The sequence below is a fragment of the Salmo salar genome, chromosome 11 (assembly GCF_965601325.2).
Source record: "Salmo salar chromosome 11, fSalSal1, whole genome shotgun sequence".
In the NCBI taxonomy this organism is placed as follows: Eukaryota; Metazoa; Chordata; class Actinopteri; order Salmoniformes; family Salmonidae; genus Salmo; species Salmo salar.
The window spans coordinates 56,790,419-56,815,000 of NC_138301.1; the positions used below are offsets into that span (position 1 = coordinate 56,790,419).

The 24,582-nt window shown below is 36.3% G+C and overlaps 1 protein-coding gene across 2 annotated transcripts in view; it reads right to left on the minus strand.

Moving 5' to 3' along the window:
* The window catches only part of LOC106588010 (nuclear receptor ROR-alpha A), a 109,469-nt gene that overhangs the window by 32,598 nt on the left and 52,289 nt on the right, over positions 1-24,582 (minus strand). For both annotated transcript variants that reach the window (XM_045689753.2, XM_045689752.2), the window contains exons 5-6: positions 21,576-21,697; positions 17,869-18,001 (exon numbers count right to left, since the gene is read on the minus strand). In XM_045689753.2, the coding sequence (XP_045545709.1) occupies positions 17,869-18,001; positions 21,576-21,697 (255 nt within the window). The remainder of the gene's footprint in view (positions 1-17,868; positions 18,002-21,575; positions 21,698-24,582) is intronic.

A 24,582-nucleotide genomic window follows, 5' to 3' on the forward strand; every position in this document is an offset into this window, starting at 1 on the left:
GTTTCCTATATAAGTAGACAGTATATAGATTGTGGGTTTCATATATAAGTAGACAGTATACAGATTGGGGGTTTCCTATATAAATAGACACTAAATAGATTGGGGGTTTCTTATATAAGTAGACAATATACAGATTGGGGGTGTCTTATATAAGTAGAAGGTATACAGATTGGGGGTTTCCTATATAAGTAGACAGTTTATAGATTGGGGGTTTCCTATATAAGTAGAAAGTATATAGATTGGGGGTTTCCTATATAAGTAGACAGTATATAGATTGGGGGTTTCCTATATAAGTAGACAGTATATAGATTGGGGGTTTCCTATATAAGTAGACAGTATACAGATTGGGGGTTTCTTATATAAATAGACAGTATATAGATTGGGGGTTTCCTATATAAGTAGACAATATATAGATTGAGGGTTTCTTATACAAGTCGACAGTATATAGATTGTGGGTTTCCTATATAAGTAGACAGTACATATATTGGGGGTTTCCTTTATAAGTAGACAGTATACAGATTGGGGGTTTCCTATATAAATAGACAGAATATAGATTGGGGGTTTCTTATATAAGTAGACAGTATACAGATTGGGGTTTCTTTTATAAGTAGACAGTATACAGATTGGGGGTTTCCTATATAAGTAGACAGTATATAGATTGGGGGTTTCTTATATAAGTAGACAGTATATAGATTGGGGGTTTCTTATATAAGTAGACAGTATATAGATTGGGGGATTCCTATATAAGTAGACAGTATATAGATTGGGGGTTTCTTATATAAGTAGACAGTATATAGATTGGGGGTTTCTTATATAAGTAGCCAGTATATAGATTGGGGGTTTCCTATATAAGTAGACAGTATATAGATTGGGGGTTTCCTATATAAGTAGACAGTATATAGATTGGGGGTTTCTTATATAAGTAGACAGTATATAGATCTGGGGTTTCCTATATAAGTAGACAGTATATAGATTGGGGGTTTCCAATATAAGTAGACAGTATACAGATTGGGGGTTTCTTATATAAGTAGAAGGTATACAGATTGGGGGTTTCCTATATAATTAGACAGTTTATAGATTGGGGGTTTCTTATATAAGTAGACAGTATATAGATTGGGGGTTTCTTATATAAGTAGACAGTATATAGATTGGGGGTTTCTTATATAAGTAGACAGTATATAGATTGGGGGTTTCTTATATAAGTAGACAGTACATATATTGGGGGTTTCCTATATAAGTAGACAGTATACAGATTGGGGGTTTCTTATATAAGTAGACAGTATACAGATTGGGGGTTTCCTATATAAATAGACAGAATATAGATTGGGGGTTTCTTATATAAGTAGACAGTATACAGATTGGGGGTTTCTTTTATAAGTAGACAGTATACAGATTGGGGGTTTCCTATATAAGTAGACAGTGTATAGATTGGGGGATTCCTATATAAGTAGACAGTATATAGATTGGGGGTTTCCTATATAAGTAGACTGTATATAGATTCGGTGTTTCCTAAATAAGTAGACAGTATATAGATTGGGGGTTTCCTATATAAGTAGACAGTATATAGATTGGGGGTTTCCAATATAAGTAGACAGTATATAGATTGGGGGTTTCCTATATAAGTAGACAGTATATACATTGGGGGTTTCTTATATAAGTAGACAGTATATAGATTGGGGGTTTCCTATATAAGTAGACTGTATATAGATTGGGGGTTTCCTATATAAGTAGACAGTATATAGATTTGGGGTTTCCTATATAAGTAGACAGTATATTGATTGGGGGTTTCCTATATAAGTAGACAGTATATAGATTGGCGGTTTCCTAAATAAGTAGACAGTATATAGATTTGGGGTGTCCTATATAAGTAGACAGTATATAGATTGGGGGTTTCCTATATAAGTAGACAGAATATAGATTGGGGTTTCCTATATAAGTAGACAGTATATAGATTGTGGGTTTCTTATATAAGTAGACAGTATACAGATTGGGGGTTTCCTATATAAATAGACACTAAATAGATTGGGGGTTTCTTATATAAGTAGACAATATACAGATTGGGGGTGTCTTATATAAGTAGAAGGTATACAGATTGGGGGTTTCCTATATAAGTAGACAGTTTATAGATTGGGGGTTTCCTATATAAGTAGAAAGTATATAGATTGGGGGTTTCCTATATAAGTAGACAGTATATAGATTGGGGGTTTCCTATATAAGTAGACAGTATATAGATTGGGGGTTTCCTATATAAGTAGACAGTATACAGATTGGGGGTTTCTTATATAAATAGACAGTATATAGATTGGGGGTTTCCTATATAAGTAGACAATATATAGATTGAGGGTTTCTTATACAAGTCGACAGTATATAGATTGTGGGTTTCCTATATAAGTAGACAGTACATATATTGGGGGTTTCCTTTATAAGTAGACAGTATACAGATTGGGGGTTTCCTATATAAATAGACAGAATATAGATTGGGGGTTTCTTATATAAGTAGACAGTATACAGATTGGGGTTTCTTTTATAAGTAGACAGTATACAGATTGGGGGTTTCCTATATAAGTAGACAGTATATAGATTGGGGGTTTCTTATATAAGTAGACAGTATATAGATTGGGGGTTTCTTATATAAGTAGACAGTATATAGATTGGGGGATTCCTATATAAGTAGACAGTATATAGATTGGGGGTTTCTTATATAAGTAGACAGTATATAGATTGGGGGTTTCTTATATAAGTAGCCAGTATATAGATTGGGGGTTTCCTATATAAGTAGACAGTATATAGATTGGGGGTTTCCTATATAAGTAGACAGTATATAGATTGGGGGTTTCTTATATAAGTAGACAGTATATAGATCTGGGGTTTCCTATATAAGTAGACAGTATATAGATTGGGGGTTTCCAATATAAGTAGACAGTATACAGATTGGGGGTTTCTTATATAAGTAGAAGGTATACAGATTGGGGGTTTCCTATATAATTAGACAGTTTATAGATTGGGGGTTTCTTATATAAGTAGACAGTATATAGATTGGGGGTTTCTTATATAAGTAGACAGTATATAGATTGGGGGTTTCTTATATAAGTAGACAGTATATAGATTGGGGGTTTCTTATATAAGTAGACAGTACATATATTGGGGGTTTCCTATATAAGTAGACAGTATACAGATTGGGGGTTTCTTATATAAGTAGACAGTATACAGATTGGGGGTTTCCTATATAAATAGACAGAATATAGATTGGGGGTTTCTTATATAAGTAGACAGTATACAGATTGGGGGTTTCTTTTATAAGTAGACAGTATACAGATTGGGGGTTTCCTATATAAGTAGACAGTGTATAGATTGGGGGATTCCTATATAAGTAGACAGTATATAGATTGGGGGTTTCCTATATAAGTAGACTGTATATAGATTCGGTGTTTCCTAAATAAGTAGACAGTATATAGATTGGGGGTTTCCTATATAAGTAGACAGTATATAGATTGGGGGTTTCCAATATAAGTAGACAGTATATAGATTGGGGGTTTCCTATATAAGTAGACAGTATATACATTGGGGGTTTCTTATATAAGTAGACAGTATATAGATTGGGGGTTTCCTATATAAGTAGACTGTATATAGATTGGGGGTTTCCTATATAAGTAGACAGTATATAGATTTGGGGTTTCCTATATAAGTAGACAGTATATTGATTGGGGGTTTCCTATATAAGTAGACAGTATATAGATTGGCGGTTTCCTAAATAAGTAGACAGTATATAGATTTGGGGTGTCCTATATAAGTAGACAGTATATAGATTGGGGGTTTCCTATATAAGTAGACAGAATATAGATTGGGGTTTCCTATATAAGTAGACAGTATATAGATTGTGGGTTTCTTATATAAGTAGACAGTATACAGATTGGGGGTTTCCTATATAAATAGACACTAAATAGATTGGGGGTTTCTTATATAAGTAGACAATATACAGATTGGGGGTGTCTTATATAAGTAGAAGGTATACAGATTGGGGGTTTCCTATATAAGTAGACAGTTTATAGATTGGGGGTTTCCTATATAAGTAGAAAGTATATAGATTGGGGGTTTCCTATATAAGTAGACAGTATATAGATTGGGGGTTTCCTATATAAGTAGACAGTATATAGATTGGGAGTTTCCTATATAAGTAGACAGTATACAGATTGGGGGTTTCTTATATAAATAGACAGTATATAGATTGGGGGTTTCCTATATAAGTAGACAATATATAGATTGAGGGTTTCTTATACAAGTCGACAGTATATAGATTGTGGGTTTCCTATATAAGTAGACAGTACATATATTGGGGGTTTCCTTTATAAGTAGACAGTATACAGATTGGGGGTTTCCTATATAAATAGACAGAATATAGATTGGGGGTTTCTTATATAAGTAGACAGTATACAGATTGGGGTTTCTTTTATAAGTAGACAGTATACAGATTGGGGGTTTCCTATATAAGTAGACAGTATATAGATTGGGGGTTTCTTATATAAGTAGACAGTATATAGATTGGGGGTTTCTTATATAAGTAGACAGTATATAGATTGGGGGATTCCTATATAAGTAGACAGTATATAGATTGGGGGTTTCTTATATAAGTAGACAGTATATAGATTGGGGGTTTCTTATATAAGTAGCCAGTATATAGATTGGGGGTTTCCTATATAAGTAGACAGTATATAGATTGGGGGTTTCCTATATAAGTAGACAGTATATAGATTGGGGGTTTCTTATATAAGTAGACAGTATATAGATCTGGGGTTTCCTATATAAGTAGACAGTATATAGATTGGGGGTTTCCAATATAAGTAGACAGTATACAGATTGGGGGTTTCTTATATAAGTAGAAGGTATACAGATTGGGGGTTTCCTATATAATTAGACAGTTTATAGATTGGGGGTTTCTTATATAAGTAGACAGTATATAGATTGGGGGTTTCTTATATAAGTAGACAGTATATAGATTGGGGGTTTCTTATATAAGTAGACAGTATATAGATTGGGGGTTTCTTATATAAGTAGACAGTACATATATTGGGGGTTTCCTATATAAGTAGACAGTATACAGATTGGGGGTTTCTTATATAAGTAGACAGTATACAGATTGGGGGTTTCCTATATAAATAGACAGAATATAGATTGGGGGTTTCTTATATAAGTAGACAGTATACAGATTGGGGGTTTCTTTTATAAGTAGACAGTATACAGATTGGGGGTTTCCTATATAAGTAGACAGTGTATAGATTGGGGGATTCCTATATAAGTAGACAGTATATAGATCTGGGGTTTCCTATATAAGTAGACAGAATATAGATTGGGGGTTTCCAATATAAGTAGACAGTATAAAGATTGGGGGTTTCCTATATAAGTAGACAGTATAGAGATTGGGGGTTTCCTATATAAGTAGACAGTACATAGATTGGGGGTTTCCTATATAAGTAGACAGTATATAGATTGGGGGTTTCCAATATAAGTAGACAGTATACAGATTGGGGGTTTCTTATATAAGTAGACAGTATATAGATTGGGGGTTTCCTATATAAGTAGACTGTATATAGATTCGGTGTTTCCTAAATAAGTAGACAGTATATAGATTGGGGGTTTCCTATATAAGTAGACAGTATATAGATTGGGGGTTTCCAATATAAGTAGACAGTATATAGATTGGGGGTTTCCTATATAAGTAGACAGTATATACATTGGGGGTTTCTTATATAAGTAGACAGTATATAGATTGGGGGTTTCCTATATAAGTAGACTGTATATAGATTGGGGGTTTCCTATATAAGTAGACAGTATATAGATTTGGGGTTTCCTATATAAGTAGACAGTATATTGATTGGGGGTTTCCTATATAAGTAGACAGTATATAGATTGGCGGTTTCCTAAATAAGTAGACAGTATATAGATTTGGGGTGTCCTATATAAGTAGACAGTATATAGATTGGGGGTTTCCTATATAAGTAGACAGAATATAGATTGGGGTTTCCTATATAAGTAGACAGTATATAGATTGTGGGTTTCTTATATAAGTAGACAGTATACAGATTGGGGGTTTCCTATATAAATAGACACTAAATAGATTGGGGGTTTCTTATATAAGTAGACAATATACAGATTGGGGGTGTCTTATATAAGTAGAAGGTATACAGATTGGGGGTTTCCTATATAAGTAGACAGTTTATAGATTGGGGGTTTCCTATATAAGTAGAAAGTATATAGATTGGGGGTTTCCTATATAAGTAGACAGTATATAGATTGGGGGTTTCCTATATAAGTAGACAGTATATAGATTGGGGGTTTCCTATATAAGTAGACAGTATACAGATTGGGGGTTTCTTATATAAATAGACAGTATATAGATTGGGGGTTTCCTATATAAGTAGGCAATATATAGATTGAGGGTTTCTTATACAAGTCGACAGTATATAGATTGTGGGTTTCCTATATAAGTAGACAGTACATATATTGGGGGTTTCCTTTATAAGTAGACAGTATACAGATTGGGGGTTTCCTATATAAATAGACAGAATATAGATTGGGGGTTTCTTATATAAGTAGACAGTATACAGATTGGGGTTTCTTTTATAAGTAGACAGTATACAGATTGGGGGTTTCCTATATAAGTAGACAGTATATAGATTGGGGGTTTCTTATATAAGTAGACAGTATATAGATTGGGGGTTTCTTATATAAGTAGACAGTATATAGATTGGGGGATTGCTATATAAGTAGACAGTATATAGATTGGGGGTTTCTTATATAAGTAGACAGTATATAGATTGGGGGTTTCTTATATAAGTAGCCAGTATATAGATTGGGGGTTTCCTATATAAGTAGACAGTATATAGATTGGGGGTTTCCTATATAAGTAGACAGTATATAGATTGGGGGTTTCTTATATAAGTAGACAGTATATAGATCTGGGGTTTCCTATATAAGTAGACAGTATATAGATTGGGGGTTTCCAATATAAGTAGACAGTATACAGATTGGGGGTTTCTTATATAAGTAGAAGGTATACAGATTGGGGGTTTCCTATATAATTAGACAGTTTATAGATTGGGGGTTTCTTATATAAGTAGACAGTATATAGATTGGGGGTTTCTTATATAAGTAGACAGTATATAGATTGGGGGTTTCTTATATAAGTAGACAGTATATAGATTGAGGGTTTCTTATATAAGTAGACAGTACATATATTGGGGGTTTCCTATATAAGTAGACAGTATACAGATTGGGGGTTTCTTATATAAGTAGACAGTATACAGATTGGGGGTTTCCTATATAAATAGACAGAATATAGATTGGGGGTTTCTTATATAAGTAGACAGTATACAGATTGGGGGTTTCTTTTATAAGTAGACAGTATACAGATGGGGGTTTCCTATATAAGTAGACAGTGTATAGATTGGGGGATTCCTATATAAGTAGACAGTATATAGATCTGGGGTTTCCTATATAAGTAGACAGAATATAGATTGGGGGTTTCCAATATAAGTAGACAGTATAAAGATTGGGGGTTTCCTATATAAGTAGACAGTATAGAGATTGGGGGTTTCCTATATAAGTAGACAGTACATAGATTGGGGGTTTCCTATATAAGTAGACAGTATATAGATTGGGGGTTTCCTATATAAGTAGACAGTATATAGATTGGGGGTTTCCTATATAAGTAGACTGTATATAGATTGGGTGTTTCCTATATAAGTAGACAGTATATAGATTTGGAATTTCCTATATAAGTAGACAGTATATAGATTGGGGGTTTCCTATATAAGTAGACAGTATAGAGATTGGGGGTTTCCTATATAAGTAGACAGTACATAGATTGGGGGTTTCCTATATAAGTAGACAGTATATAGATTGGGGGTTTCCTATATAAGTAGACAGTAAATAGATTGGGGGTTTCTTATATAAGTAGACATTATACAGATTGGGGTTTCTTATATAAGTAGAAGGTATACAGATTGGGGGTTTCCTATATAAGGAGGCAGTATATAGATTGGGGGTTTCCGATACAAGTAGACAGTATATAGATTGGGGGTTTCCTATATAAGTAGACAGTATATAGATGTGGGGTTTCCTATATAAGTAGACAGTATATAGATTGGGGGTTTCCGATACAAGTAGACAGTATATAGATTGGGGGTTTCCTATATAAGTAGACAGTATATAGATTGGGGGTTTCCTATATAAGTAGACAGTATAGAGATTGGGGGTTTCCTATATAAGTAGACAGTACATAGATTGGGGGTTTCCTATATAAGTAGACAGTATATAGATTGGGGGTTTCCTATATAAGTAGACAGTAAATAGATTGGGGGTTTCTTATATAAGTAGACAGTATACAGATTGGGGTTTCCTATATAAGTAGAAGGTATACAGATTGGGGGTTTCCTATATAAGTAGACAGTATACAGATTGGGGGTTTCTTATATAAATAGACAGTATATAGATTGGGGGTTTCCTATATAAGTAGACAATATATTGATTGAGGGTTTCTTATACAAGTCGACAGTATATAGATTGTGGGTTTCCTATATAAGTAGACAGTATATAGATTGGGGGTTTCCAATATAAGTAGACAGTATACAGATTGGGGGTTTCTTATATAAGTAGAAGGTATACAGATTGGGGGTTTCCTATATAATTAGACAGTTTATAGATTGGGGGTTTCTTATATAAGTAGACAGTATATAGATTGGGGGTTTCTTATATAAGTAGACAGTATATAGATTGGGGGTTTCTTATATAAGTAGACAGTATATAGATTGGGGGTTTCTTATATAAGTAGCCAGTATATAGATTGGGGGTTTCCTATATAAGTAGACAGTATATAGATTGGGGGTTTCCTATATAAGTAGACAGTATATAGATTGGGGGTTTCTTATATAAGTAGACAGTATATAGATCTGGGGTTTCCTATATAAGTAGACAGTATATAGATTGGGGGTTTCCAATATAAGTAGACAGTATACAGATTGGGGGTTTCTTATATAAGTAGAAGGTATACAGATTGGGGGTTTCCTATATAATTAGACAGTTTATAGATTGGGGGTTTCTTATATAAGTAGACAGTATATAGATTGGGGGTTTCTTATATAAGTAGACAGTATATAGATTGGGGGTTTCTTATATAAGTAGACAGTATATAGATTGGGGGTTTCTTATATAAGTAGACAGTACATATATTGGGGGTTTCCTATATAAGTAGACAGTATACAGATTGGGGGTTTCTTATATAAGTAGACAGTATACAGATTGGGGGTTTCCTATATAAATAGACAGAATATAGATTGGGGGTTTCTTATATAAGTAGACAGTATACAGATTGGGGGTTTCCTATATAAGTAGACAGTGTATAGATTGGGGGATTCCTATATAAGTAGACAGTATATAGATCTGGGGTTTCCTATATAAGTAGACAGAATATAGATTGGGGGTTTCCAATATAAGTAGACAGTATAAAGATTGGGGGTTTCCTATATAAGTAGACAGTATAGAGATTGGGGGTTTCCTATATAAGTAGACAGTACATAGATTGGGGGTTTCCTATATAAGTAGACAGTATATAGATTGGGGGTTTCCAATATAAGTAGACAGTATACAGATTGGGGGTTTCTTATATAAGTAGACAGTATATAGATTGGGGGTTTCCTATATAAGTAGACTGTATATAGATTCGGTGTTTCCTAAATAAGTAGACAGTATATAGATTGGGGGTTTCCTATATAAGTAGACAGTATATAGATTGGGGGTTTCCAATATAAGTAGACAGTATATAGATTGGGGGTTTCCTATATAAGTAGACAGTATATACATTGGGGGTTTCTTATATAAGTAGACAGTATATAGATTGGGGGTTTCCTATATAAGTAGACTGTATATAGATTGGGGGTTTCCTATATAAGTAGACAGTATATAGATTTGGGGTTTCCTATATAAGTAGACAGTATATTGATTGGGGGTTTCCTATATAAGTAGACAGTATATAGATTGGCGGTTTCCTAAATAAGTAGACAGTATATAGATTTGGGGTGTCCTATATAAGTAGACAGTATATAGATTGGGGGTTTCCTATATAAGTAGACAGAATATAGATTGGGGTTTCCTATATAAGTAGACAGTATATAGATTGTGGGTTTCTTATATAAGTAGACAGTATACAGATTGGGGGTTTCCTATATAAATAGACACTAAATAGATTGGGGGTTTCTTATATAAGTAGACAATATACAGATTGGGGGTGTCTTATATAAGTAGAAGGTATACAGATTGGGGGTTTCCTATATAAGTAGACAGTTTATAGATTGGGGGTTTCCTATATAAGTAGAAAGTATATAGATTGGGGGTTTCCTATATAAGTAGACAGTATATAGATTGGGGGTTTCCTATATAAGTAGACAGTATATAGATTGGGGGTTTCCTATATAAGTAGACAGTATACAGATTGGGGGTTTCTTATATAAATAGACAGTATATAGATTGGGGGTTTCCTATATAAGTAGGCAATATATAGATTGAGGGTTTCTTATACAAGTCGACAGTATATAGATTGTGGGTTTCCTATATAAGTAGACAGTACATATATTGGGGGTTTCCTTTATAAGTAGACAGTATACAGATTGGGGGTTTCCTATATAAATAGACAGAATATAGATTGGGGGTTTCTTATATAAGTAGACAGTATACAGATTGGGGTTTCTTTTATAAGTAGACAGTATACAGATTGGGGGTTTCCTATATAAGTAGACAGTATATAGATTGGGGGTTTCTTATATAAGTAGACAGTATATAGATTGGGGGTTTCTTATATAAGTAGACAGTATATAGATTGGGGGATTCCTATATAAGTAGACAGTATATAGATTGGGGGTTTCTTATATAAGTAGACAGTATATAGATTGGGGGTTTCTTATATAAGTAGCCAGTATATAGATTGGGGGTTTCCTATATAAGTAGACAGTATATAGATTGGGGGTTTCCTATATAAGTAGACAGTATATAGATTGGGGGTTTCTTATATAAGTAGACAGTATATAGATCTGGGGTTTCCTATATAAGTAGACAGTATATAGATTGGGGGTTTCCAATATAAGTAGACAGTATACAGATTGGGGGTTTCTTATATAAGTAGAAGGTATACAGATTGGGGGTTTCCTATATAATTAGACAGTTTATAGATTGGGGGTTTCTTATATAAGTAGACAGTATATAGATTGGGGGTTTCTTATATAAGTAGACAGTATATAGATTGGGGGTTTCTTATATAAGTAGACAGTATATAGATTGGGGGTTTCTTATATAAGTAGACAGTACATATATTGGGGGTTTCCTATATAAGTAGACAGTATACAGATTGGGGGTTTCTTATATAAGTAGACAGTATACAGATTGGGGGTTTCCTATATAAATAGACAGAATATAGATTGGGGGTTTCTTATATAAGTAGACAGTATACAGATTGGGGGTTTCTTTTATAAGTAGACAGTATACAGATGGGGGTTTCCTATATAAGTAGACAGTGTATAGATTGGGGGATTCCTATATAAGTAGACAGTATATAGATCTGGGGTTTCCTATATAAGTAGACAGAATATAGATTGGGGGTTTCCAATATAAGTAGACAGTATAAAGATTGGGGGTTTCCTATATAAGTAGACAGTATAGAGATTGGGGGTTTCCTATATAAGTAGACAGTACATAGATTGGGGGTTTCCTATATAAGTAGACAGTATATAGATTGGGGGTTTCCTATATAAGTAGACAGTATATAGATGTGGGGTTTCCTATATAAGTAGACTGTATATAGATTGGGTGTTTCCTATATAAGTAGACAGTATATAGATTTGGAATTTCCTATATAAGTAGACAGTATATAGATTGGGGGTTTCCTATATAAGTAGACAGTATAGAGATTGGGGGTTTCCTATATAAGTAGACAGTACATAGATTGGGGGTTTCCTATATAAGTAGACAGTATATAGATTGGGGGTTTCCTATATAAGTAGACAGTAAATAGATTGGGGGTTTCTTATATAAGTAGACATTATACAGATTGGGGTTTCTTATATAAGTAGAAGGTATACAGATTGGGGGTTTCCTATATAAGGAGGCAGTATATAGATTGGGGGTTTCCGATACAAGTAGACAGTATATAGATTGGGGGTTTCCTATATAAGTAGACAGTATATAGATGTGGGGTTTCCTATATAAGTAGACAGTATATAGATTGGGGGTTTCCGATACAAGTAGACAGTATATAGATTGGGGGTTTCCTATATAAGTAGACAGTATATAGATTGGGGGTTTCCTATATAAGTAGACAGTATAGAGATTGGGGGTTTCCTATATAAGTAGACAGTACATAGATTGGGGGTTTCCTATATAAGTAGACAGTATATAGATTGGGGGTTTCCTATATAAGTAGACAGTAAATAGATTGGGGGTTTCTTATATAAGTAGACAGTATACAGATTGGGGTTTCCTATATAAGTAGAAGGTATACAGATTGGGGGTTTCCTATATAAGTAGACAGTATACAGATTGGGGGTTTCTTATATAAATAGACAGTATATAGATTGGGGGTTTCCTATATAAGTAGACAATATATTGATTGAGGGTTTCTTATACAAGTCGACAGTATATAGATTGTGGGTTTCCTATATAAGTAGACAGTATATAGATTGGGGGTTTCCAATATAAGTAGACAGTATACAGATTGGGGGTTTCTTATATAAGTAGAAGGTATACAGATTGGGGGTTTCCTATATAATTAGACAGTTTATAGATTGGGGGTTTCTTATATAAGTAGACAGTATATAGATTGGGGGTTTCTTATATAAGTAGACAGTATATAGATTGGGGGTTTCTTATATAAGTAGACAGTATATAGATTGGGGGTTTCTTATATAAGTAGACAGTACATATATTGGGGGTTTCCTATATAAGTAGACAGTATACAGATTGGGGGTTTCTTATATAAGTAGACAGTATACAGATTGGGGGTTTCCTATATAAATAGACAGAATATAGATTGGGGGTTTCTTATATAAGTAGACAGTATACAGATTGGGGGTTTCTTTTATAAGTAGACAGTATACAGATTGGGGGTTTCCTATATAAGTAGACAGTGTATAGATTGGGGGATTCCTATATAAGTAGACAGTATATAGATCTGGGGTTTCCTATATAAGTAGACAGAATATAGATTGGGGGTTTCCAATATAAGTAGACAGTATAAAGATTGGGGGTTTCCTATATAAGTAGACAGTATAGAGATTGGGGGTTTCCTATATAAGTAGACAGTACATAGATTGGGGGTTTCCTATATAAGTAGACAGTATATAGATTGGGGGTTTCCTATATAAGTAGACAGTATATAGATTGGGGGTTTCCTATATAAGTAGACTGTATATAGATTGGGTGTTTCCTATATAAGTAGACAGTATATAGATTTGGAATTTCCTATATAAGTAGACAGTATATAGATTGGGGGTTTCCTATATAAGTAGACAGTATAGAGATTGGGGGTTTCCTATATAAGTAGACAGTACATAGATTGGGGGTTTCCTATATAAGTAGACAGTATATAGATTGGGGGTTTCCTATATAAGTAGACAGTAAATAGATTGGGGGTTTCTTATATAAGTAGACATTATACAGATTGGGGTTTCTTATATAAGTAGAAGGTATACAGATTGGGGGTTTCCTATATAAGGAGGCAGTATATAGATTGGGGGTTTCCGATACAAGTAGACAGTATATAGATTGGGGGTTTCCTATATAAGTAGACAGTATATAGATGTGGGGTTTCCTATATAAGTAGACAGTATATAGATTGGGGGTTTCCGATACAAGTAGACAGTATATAGATTGGGGGTTTCCTATATAAGTAGACAGTATATAGATTGGGGGTTTCCTATATAAGTAGACAGTATAGAGATTGGGGGTTTCCTATATAAGTAGACAGTACATAGATTGGGGGTTTCCTATATAAGTAGACAGTATATAGATTGGGGGTTTCCTATATAAGTAGACAGTAAATAGATTGGGGGTTTCTTATATAAGTAGACAGTATACAGATTGGGGTTTCCTATATAAGTAGAAGGTATACAGATTGGGGGTTTCCTATATAAGTAGACAGTATACAGATTGGGGGTTTCTTATATAAATAGACAGTATATAGATTGGGGGTTTCCTATATAAGTAGACAATATATTGATTGAGGGTTTCTTATACAAGTCGACAGTATATAGATTGTGGGTTTCCTATATAAGTAGACAGTATACAGATTGGGGGTTTCCTATATAAATAGACAGAATATATTGGGGGTTTCTTATATAAGTAGACAGTATACAGATTGGGGGTTTCTTTTATAAGTAGACAGTATACAGATTGGGGGTTTCCTATATAAGTAGACAGTACATAGATTGCGGGTTTCTTATATAAGTAGACAGTATATAGATTGGGGGTTTCTTATATAAGTAGACAGTATATAGATTGGGGGTTTCCTATATAAGTAGACAGTATACAGTTTGGGGGTTTCTTATATAAATAGACAGTATATAGATTGGGGGTTTCCTATATAAGTAGACAATATATAGATTGAGGGTTTCTTATACAAGTCGACATTATATAGATTGTGGGTTTCCTATATAAGTAGACAGTACATATATTGGGGGTTTCCTATATAAGTAGACAGTATACAGATTGGGGGTTTCTTATATAAGTAGACAGTATACAGATTGGGGGTTTCCTATATAAATAGACAGAATATAGATTGGGGGTTTCTTATATAAGTAGACAGTATACAGATTGGGGGTTTCCTATATAAGTAGACAGTATATAGATTGGGGGTTTCTTATATAAGTAGACAGTATATAGATTGGGGGTTTCTTATATAAGTAGACAGTAAATAGATTGGGGGATTCCTATATAAGTAGACAGTGTATAGATTGGGGGTTTCTTATATAAGTAGACAGTATATAGATTGGGGGTTTCTTATATAAGTAGACAGTATATAGATTGGGGGTTTCCTATATAAGTAGACAGTATATAGATTGGGGGTTTCTTATACAAGTCGACAGTATATCTCTCTCTCTCCTCTCTCTCTCTCTCCCCTCTCTCCCCTCTCTCTCTCTCTGTTTCTAGACAGTATATAGATTGGGGGTTTCTTATATAAATAGACAGTATATAGATTGGGGGTTTCCTATATAAGTAGACAGTATATAGATTGGGGGTTTCCTATATAAATAGACAGAATATATTGGGGGTTTCTTATATAAGTAGACAGTATACAGATTGGGGGTTTCTTTTATAAGTAGACAGTATATAGATTGGGGGTTTCTTATATAAGTAGACAGTATATAGATTGGGGGTTTCCTATATAAGTAGACAGTATATAGATTGGGGGTTTCCTATATAAATAGACAGAATATATTGGGGGTTTCTTATATAAGTAGACAGTATACAGATTGGGGGTTTCTTTTATAAGTAGACAGTATATAGATTGGGGGTTTCTTATATAAGTAGACAGTATATAGATCTGGGGTTTCCTATATAAGTAGACAGAATATAGATTGGGGGTTTCCAATATAAGTAGACAGTATAAAGATTGGGGGTTTCCTATATAAGTAGACAGTATAGAGATTGGGGGTTTCCTATATAAGTAGACAGTACATAGATTGGGGGTTTCCTATATAAGTAGACAGTATATAGATTGGGGGTTTCCTATATAAGTAGACAGTATATAGATTGGGGGTTTCCTATATAAGTAGACTGTATATAGATTGGGTGTTTCCTATATAAGTAGACAGTATATAGATTTGGAATTTCCTATATAAGTAGACAGTATATAGATTGGGGGTTTCCTATATAAGTAGACAGTATAGAGATTGGGGGTTTCCTATATAAGTAGACAGTACATAGATTGGGGGTTTCCTATATAAGTAGACAGTATATAGATTGGGGGTTTCCTATATAAGTAGACAGTAAATAGATTGGGGGTTTCTTATATAAGTAGACATTATACAGATTGGGGTTTCTTATATAAGTAGAAGGAATACAGATTGGGGGTTTCCTATATAAGGAGGCAGTATATAGATTGGGGGTTTCCGATACAAGTAGACAGTATATAGATTGGGGGTTTCCTATATAAGTAGACAGTATATAGATGTGGGGTTTCCTATATAAGTAGACAGTATATAGATTGGGGGTTTCCGATACAAGTAGACAGTATATAGATTGGGGGTTTCCTATATAAGTAGACAGTATAGAGATTGGGGGTTTCCTATATAAGTAGACAGTACATAGATTGGGGGTTTCCTATATAAGTAGACAGTATATAGATTGGGGGTTTCCTATATAAGTAGACAGTAAATAGATTGGGGGTTTCTTATATAAGTAGACAGTATACAGATTGGGGTTTCCTATATAAGTAGAAGGTATACAGATTGGGGGTTTCCTATATAAGTAGACAGTATACAGATTGGGGGTTTCTTATATAAATAGACAGTATATAGATTGGGGGTTTCCTATATAAGTAGACAATATATTGATTGAGGGTTTCTTATACAAGTCGACAGTATATAGATTGTGGGTTTCCTATATAAGTAGACAGTATACAGATTGGGGGTTTCCTATATAAATAGACAGAATATATTGGGGGTTTCTTATATAAGTAGACAGTATACAGATTGGGGGTTTCTTTTATAAGTAGACAGTATACAGATTGGGGGTTTCCTATATAAGTAGACAGTACATAGATTGGGGGTTTCTTATATAAGTAGACAGTATATAGATTGGGGGTTTCTTATATAAGTAGACAGTATATAGATTGGGGGTTTCCTATATAAGTAGACAGTATACAGTTTGGGGGTTTCTTATATAAATAGACAGTATATAGATTGGGGGTTTCCTATATAAGTAGACAATATATAGATTGAGGGTTTCTTATACAAGTCGACATTATATAGATTGTGGGTTTCCTATATAAGTAGACAGTACATATATTGGGGGTTTCCTATATAAGTAGACAGTATACAGATTGGGGGTTTCTTATATAAGTAGACAGTATACAGATTGGGGGTTTCCTATATAAATAGACAGAATATAGATTGGGGGTTTCTTATATAAGTAGACAGTATACAGATTGGGGGTTTCCTATATAAGTAGACAGTATATAGATTGGGGGTTTCTTATATAAGTAGACAGTATATAGATTGGGGGTTTCTTATATAAGTAGACAGTAAATAGATTGGGGGATTCCTATATAAGTAGACAGTGTATAGATTGGGGGTTTCTTATATAAGTAGACAGTATATAGATTGGGGGTTTCTTATATAAGTAGACAGTATATAGATTGGGGGTTTCCTATATAAGTAGACAGTATATAGATTGGGGGTTTCTTATACAAGTCGACAGTATATCTCTCTCTCTCCTCTCTCTCTCTCTCCCCTCTCTCCCCTCTCTCTCTCTCTCTGTTTCTAGACAGTATATAGATTGGGGGTTTCTTATATAAATAGACAGTATATAGATTGGGGGTTTCCTATATAAGTAGACAGTATATAGATTGGGGGTTTCCTATATAAATAGACAGAATATATTGGGGGTTTCTTATATAAGTAGACAGTATACAGATTGGGGGTTTCTTTTATAAGTAGACAGTATATAGATTGGGGGTTTCTTATATAAGTAGACAGTATATAGATTGGGGGTTTCCTATATAAGTAGACAGTATATAGATTTGGGGTTTCCTATATAAGTAGACAGTATATAGATTGGGGATTTATCATTATGACGTGTCATCAGTAGACGTTCCATAATTTTGTCTACCTGCTTTGAGCAGCACTATCTGGTCGTTCTGACAGAGCTCCATGAAGCCGTCAATGCGTTTGGCGAACTCCACCACGTACTGGATGGCTTCCGTTATCTTGATGGCACACAGCTGCCACATCACCTCCTCTGGCTGATATAAACAACAACAACAACAATGTTAAAAGCGGGATAATTGTTGATGTCAGTATCGAGAGAGAGAGAGAAACAGAGAGAAACAGAGAGAGAGAGAGGGGAGAGAGGGGGGAGAGAGAGAGAGGAGAGAGAGAGAGAGAGAGAGAGAGGGGAGAGAGAGAGCGAGAGAGAGGGGAGAGAGAGAGAGAGAGACAGAGAGAGACAGAGAGACAAGGAGAGAAAAGGGGAGGTGAGGGAGAAGGAAGAGGGGGTGACAAAGGCCTATGAGGGGAGGAGAACAACAGTAGTGTACTAGGTAGTGTACTAGGTCGTGTGTAGTGTACTATAGGTAGTGTACTAGGTAGTGTACTAGGTAGTGTGTAGTGAACTAGGTAGTGTACTAGGTAGTGTGTAGTGTACAAGGTAGTGTACTAGGTAGTGTGTAGTGAACTAGGTAGTGTATTAGGTAGTGTGTAGTGTACTAGATAGTGTGTAGAGTACAAGGTAGTGTACTAGGTAGTGTGTAGTGTACTAGGTAGAGTGTAGTGTACAAGGTAGTGTACTAGGTAGTGTGTAGTGAACTAGGTAGTGTATTAGGTAGTGTGTAGTGTACAATAGGTAGTGTACTAGGTAGTGTACTAGGTAGTGTGTAGTGTACTATAGGTTGTGTACTAGGTAGTGTACTAGGTAGTGTGTAGTGTACTAGATAGTGTGTAGTGTACTAGGTAGTGTGTAATGTAGAATGGGTAGCGTACTAGGTAATGTACTAGGTAGTGTGTAGTGTACTATAGGTAGTGTGTAGTATACTAGGTAGTGTGTAGTGTACTAGGTAGTGTGTAGTGTACTAGGTAGTGTGTAGTGTACTATAGGTAGTGTACTAGGTAGTGTACTACCTAGTGTGTAGTATACTAGGTAGTGTACTAGGTAGTGTGTAGTGTACTAGGTAGTGTACTAGGTAGTGTACTAGGTAGTGTGTAGTGTACTATAGGTTGTGTACTAGGTAGTGTACTAGGTAGTGTGTAGTGTACTAGATAGTGTGTAGTGTACTAGGTAGTGTGTAGTGTACTAGGTAGTGTGTAATGAAAAATGGGTAGCGTACTAGGTAATGTACTAGGTAGTGTGTAGTGTACTATAGGTAGTGTGTAGTATACTAGGTAGTGTGTAGTGTACTAGGTAGTGTGTAGTGTACTATAGGTAGTGTACTAGGTAGTGTACTACGTAGTGTGTAGTATAATAGGTAGTGTACTAGGTAGTGTGTAGTGTACTAGGTAGTGTACTAGGTAGTGTACTAGGTAGTGTGTAGTGTACTATAGGTAGTGTACTAGGTAGTGTGTAGTGAACTAGGTAGTGTACTAGGTAGTGTGTAGTGTACAAGGTAGTGTACTAGGTAGTGTGTAGTGAACTAGGTAGTGTATTAGGTAGTGTGTAGTGTACTAGATAGTGTGTAGAGTACAAGGTAGTGTACTAGGTAGTGTGTAGTGTACTAGGTAGTGTGTAGTGTACAAGGTAGTGTACTAGGTAGTGTGTAGTGAACTAGGTAGTGTATTAGGTAGTGTGTAGTGTACTAGATAGTGTGTAGAGTACAAGGTAGTGTACTAGGTAGTGTGTAGTGTACTAGGTAGTGTGTAGTGTACCAGGTAGTGTACTAGGTAGTGTGTAGTGTACAATAGGTAGTGTACTAGATAGTGTACTAGGTAGTGTGTAGTGTACTATAGGTTGTGTACTAGGTAGTGTACTAGGTAGTGTGTAGTGTACTAGATAGTGTGTAGTGTACTAGGTAGTGTGTAATGTAGAATGGGTAGCGTACTAGGTAATGTACTAGGTAGTGTGTAGTGTACTATAGGTAGTGTGTAGTATACTAGGTAGTGTGTAGTGTACTAGGTAGTGTGTAGTGTACTAGGTAGTGTGTAGTGTACTATAGGTAGTGTACTAGGTAGTGTACTACCTAGTGTGTAGTATACTAGGTAGTGTACTAGGTAGTGTGTAGTGTACTAGGTAGTGTACTAGGTAGTGTACTAGGTAGTGTGTAATGTACTATAGGTTGTGTACTAGGTAGTGTACTAGGTAGTGTGTAGTGTACTAGATAGTGTGTAGTGTACTAGGTAGTGTGTAGTGTACTAGGTAGTGTGTAATGAAAAATGGGTAGCGTACTAGGTAATGTACTAGGTAGTGTGTAGTGTACTATAGGTAGTGTGTAGTATACTAGGTAGTGTGTAGTGTACTAGGTAGTGTGTAGTGAACAATAGGTAGTGCACTAGGTAGTGTACTACGTAGTGTGTAGTATACTAGGTAGTGTACTAGGTAGTGTGTAGTGTACTAGGTAGTGTACTAGGTAGTGTACTAGGTAGTGTGTAGTGTACTATAGGTAGTGTACTAGGTCGTGTGTAGTATACTAGGTAGTGTGTAGTGTACTAGGTAGTGTACTTGGTAGTGTGTAGTGTAGTATAGGTAGTGTAGTATAGGTAGTGTACTATAGGTCGTGTACTAGGTAGTGTACTATAGGTAGTGTACTTGGTAGTGTTATAGTTTTGTACTAGGTAGTTTTACTAGGTAGTGTGTAGTGTACTAGGTAGTGTTTAGTGTACTATAGGTAGTGTACTAGGTAGTGTATAGTGTACTAGGTAGTGTGTAGTGTACTAGGTAGTGTGTAGTGTACTAGGTAGTGTACTAGGTAGTGTGTAGTGTACTAGGTAGTGTGTAGTGTACTAGGTAGTGTACTATAAGTAGTGTGTAGTGTACTATAGGTAGTGTGTAGTGTGCTATAGGTAGTGTGTAGTGTACAAGGTAGTGTAGTAGGTAGTGCGTAGTGTACTATAGGTAGTGTACTAGGTAGTGTACTAGGTAGTGTGTAGTGTACTAGGTAGTGTGTAGTGTACTAGGTAGTGTGTAGTGTACTAGGTAGTGTAGTAGGTAGTGTGTAGTGTACTAGGTAGTGTACTAGGTAGTGTGTACTAGGTAGTGTGTACTACCTTCGTCTGGTAGGTCTCTATCTCCTCCTGGAGGAAGGCCTGCCAGGTCATGCTCTGTAGTGTACTAGGTAGTGTGTAGTGTACTAGGTAGTGTGTAGTGTACTAGGTAGTGTACTATAGGTAGTGTGTAGTGTACTAGGTAGTGTACTATAGGTAGTGTACTAGGTAGTGTGTACTATTACCTTCGTCTGGTAGGTCTCTATCTCCTCCTGGAGGAAGGCCTGCCAGCTCATGCTCTGTAGTGTACTAGGTAGTGTGTAGTATACTATAGGTAGTGTACTAGGTAGTGTACTAGGTAGTGTGTACTATTACCTTCGTCTGGTAGGTCTCTATCTCCTCCTGGAGGAAGGCCTGCCAGGTCATGCTCTGTAGTGTACTAGGTATTGTGTAGTGTACTCTGTAGTGTGTAGTGTACTAGGTAGTGTACTATAGGTAGTGTGTAGTGTACTAGGTAGTGTACTATAGGTAGTGTACTAGGTAGTGTGTACTATTACCTTCGTCTGGTAGGTCTCTATCTCCTCCTGGAGGAAGGCCTGCCAGCTCATGCTCTGTAGTGTACTAGGTAGTGTGTAGTATACTATAGGTAGTGTACTAGGTAGTGTACTAGGTAGTGTGTACTATTACCTTCGTCTGGTAGGTCTCTATCTCCTCCTGGAGGAAGGCCTGCCAGCTCATGCTCTGCAGCTCCTCCCTCAGGTACTGACACGTCTCCTGGTGGGACTTGGAGATGTTCTGGCCCAGGTGTTCTACAGGAGAGAGTAGCAGGACAACGTCAAGAGCTGGACCACGATTCGTCCAGGACAACATCAAGAGCTGGACCACTATTGGTCCAGGACAACGTCAAGAGCTGGACCACGATTGGTCCAGGACAACATCAAGAGCTGGATGGACCATAGTGGAACCCTTTTCACATTATGGTGCCGACCCGAACCAAATTGGATTGATATTTTATTTTCACAATATGGTGCCGACCCGAAGTATACTGAATGGTCTTTTTTTTTTTACATTGTTCTTTCCAGCACAGTTGGGCTTCGCTTGTCTTGGCTCTGCCCAGTAGGGTGAAAAGGGTCGAATATGGGTCAGCATTTAGGCAGAGCTCACATGAATAACAACACAGCAACATTGTTTCAATAAAGCCATATTCTTCCAACCCTACTGTTCTACTATTCTATACTGTTAGTGGTGGTTGATCATCTCTAACCATGACCCATATAGTATTTCACTATTCTATACTGTTAGTGGTGGTTGATCATCTCTAACCATGACCTATATAGTATTTCACTATTCTATACTGTTAGTGGTGGTTGATCATCTCTAACCATGACCCAGACAGTATTATACTATTCTATACTGTTAGTGGTGGTTGATCATCTCTAACCATGACCCATATAGTATTTTACTATTCTATACTGTTAGTGGTGGTTGATCATCTCTTACCATGACCCAGACAGTATTTCACTATTCTATACTGTTAGTGGTGGTTGATTATCTCTAACCATGACCCAGACAGTATTTTACTATTCTATACTGTTAGTGCTGGTTGATCATCTCTAACCATGACCCATATAGTATTTCACTATTCTATACTGTTAGTGGTGGTTGATCATCTCTAACCATGACCCAGACAGTATTTCACTATTCTATACTGTTAGTGGTGGTTGATTATCTCTAACCATGACCCAGACATTATTTTACTATTCTGTCATGACCCAGACAGTATTTTACTTTTCTGTCATGACCCAGACAGTATTGTACTATTCTGTCATGACCCAGACAGTATTTCACTATTCTGTCATGACCCAGACAGTATTTCACTATTCTGTCATGACCCAGACAGTATTTCACCATTCTGTCATGACCCAGACAGTATTTGAGTATTCTGTCATGACCCAGACAGTATTTGACTATTCTGTCATGGCCCAGACAGTATTTGATTATTCTGTCATGACCCAGACAGTATTTTACTATTTTGTCATGACCCAGACAGTATTTTACTATTCTGGTATGACCCAGACTGTATTTTACTATTCTGTCATGACCCAGACAGTATTTTACTATTCTGTCATGACCCAGACAGTATTTTACTATTCTGTCATGACCCAGACAGTATTTTACTATTCTGGTATGACCCAGACAGTATTTTACTATTCTGTCATGACCCAGACAGTATTTTACTATTCTGTCATGACCCAGACAGTATTTTACTATTCTGTCATGACCCAGACAGTTTTTTACTATTCTGTCATGACCCAGACAGTTTTTTACTATTCTGTCATGACCCAGACAGTATTTTACTATTCTGTCATGACCCAGACAGTATTTTACTATTCTGTCATGACCCAGACAGTATTTTACTATTCTGTCATGACCCAGACAGTATTTTACTATTCTGTCATGACCCAGACAGTACTTTACTATTCTGTTAACTATGTTGGTGTCACGACACCGACGGATGGTGGCGCCCCTCCTCGGCCGGGCGGAGCTCGGCGGTCTTCGTCGCCGGCCTACTAGCTACCATCGATCCCTTTTTGTTTCACTTTCTGTTGGTTAGGTCTAGGTAGGCACGCACCTGTTTTGGGTTAGTCATTAGTAGGGGGGGGGGGTTATTTAGTTTAGCGTAGGATGTCTGTGTTTGTGTGTGATTGTGTTTCCTGTCCGGTTTATGTGCTATAGGAACGTATGTTGTTTTTCCTCTGCCTGTGGTTGATTTCATTGTGTACACCACCGCAGAATAATTGAAGGGCTGCGTCCCTATATATTTTTTGGCGACCACATCCAGTTTTCTTGAATAAAGAAGTGTGGTCAAGAACTCTCTGTCTCCTGCGCCTGACTCTACCTCTCCTGTTTTTTCGAGCCAGCCCGTGACAGTTGGTACTGGTTGATCTACAATAGAGAAAACTACATATGTTCATATGGAGCAGACAATCATTTATTAACATAAAACAAAGGGCTATATTTCTGACAGTAAAAGTGAGAGAGAATATAATGATAAATGCTTTTGTTAAAAGAAGAAAAATCACTTCCTGGGAGCTCAAGGGAGAGTAAATAACTGATTTCCCTGAACATGTGCCCCTCTGGTTCCCAGTAGGAGCTAATTAACATAATACTAATTAACCAGACAATGTTCTAATGAGCTCTGAAGATGAGTTTGCAGCCTCCTGCTATTTTAAACCACCTTTGTTTTGCCCCACGGTTGTGCTCTCTGTTCGCTCCCTCCTTTCTCTTTCTTTACCTCTCTATATCCCTCTCTCTTTCTTCTTGTTCTCTTCCTCTTTACCCCTCTCTCCCTCCCCCATCCCACACCTTACCTCATCCCTTCCCTTCCTGCCTCTCTCCCTCCCTCCCCGTCCCAAACCTTACCTCATCCCTTCCCTTCCTGCCTCTCTCCCTCCCTCCCTTCCCCGTCCAAAACCTTACCTCATCCCTTCCCTTCCCACCTCCCTCCCTCCCCCATCCCATCCCAAACCTTACCTCATCCCTTCCCTTCCTGCCTCCCTCCCTCATCTAACCCAGCCATGGACGAGGTAGGAGACGTCTCTCCCTTTCCCTCCATAATCCCTCTCTCCACCTCTTCCCCCCCTCCTCCCTCCCTCCATCCGTCCTTTAATCCCCTCTCTCCACCTCTTCCCCC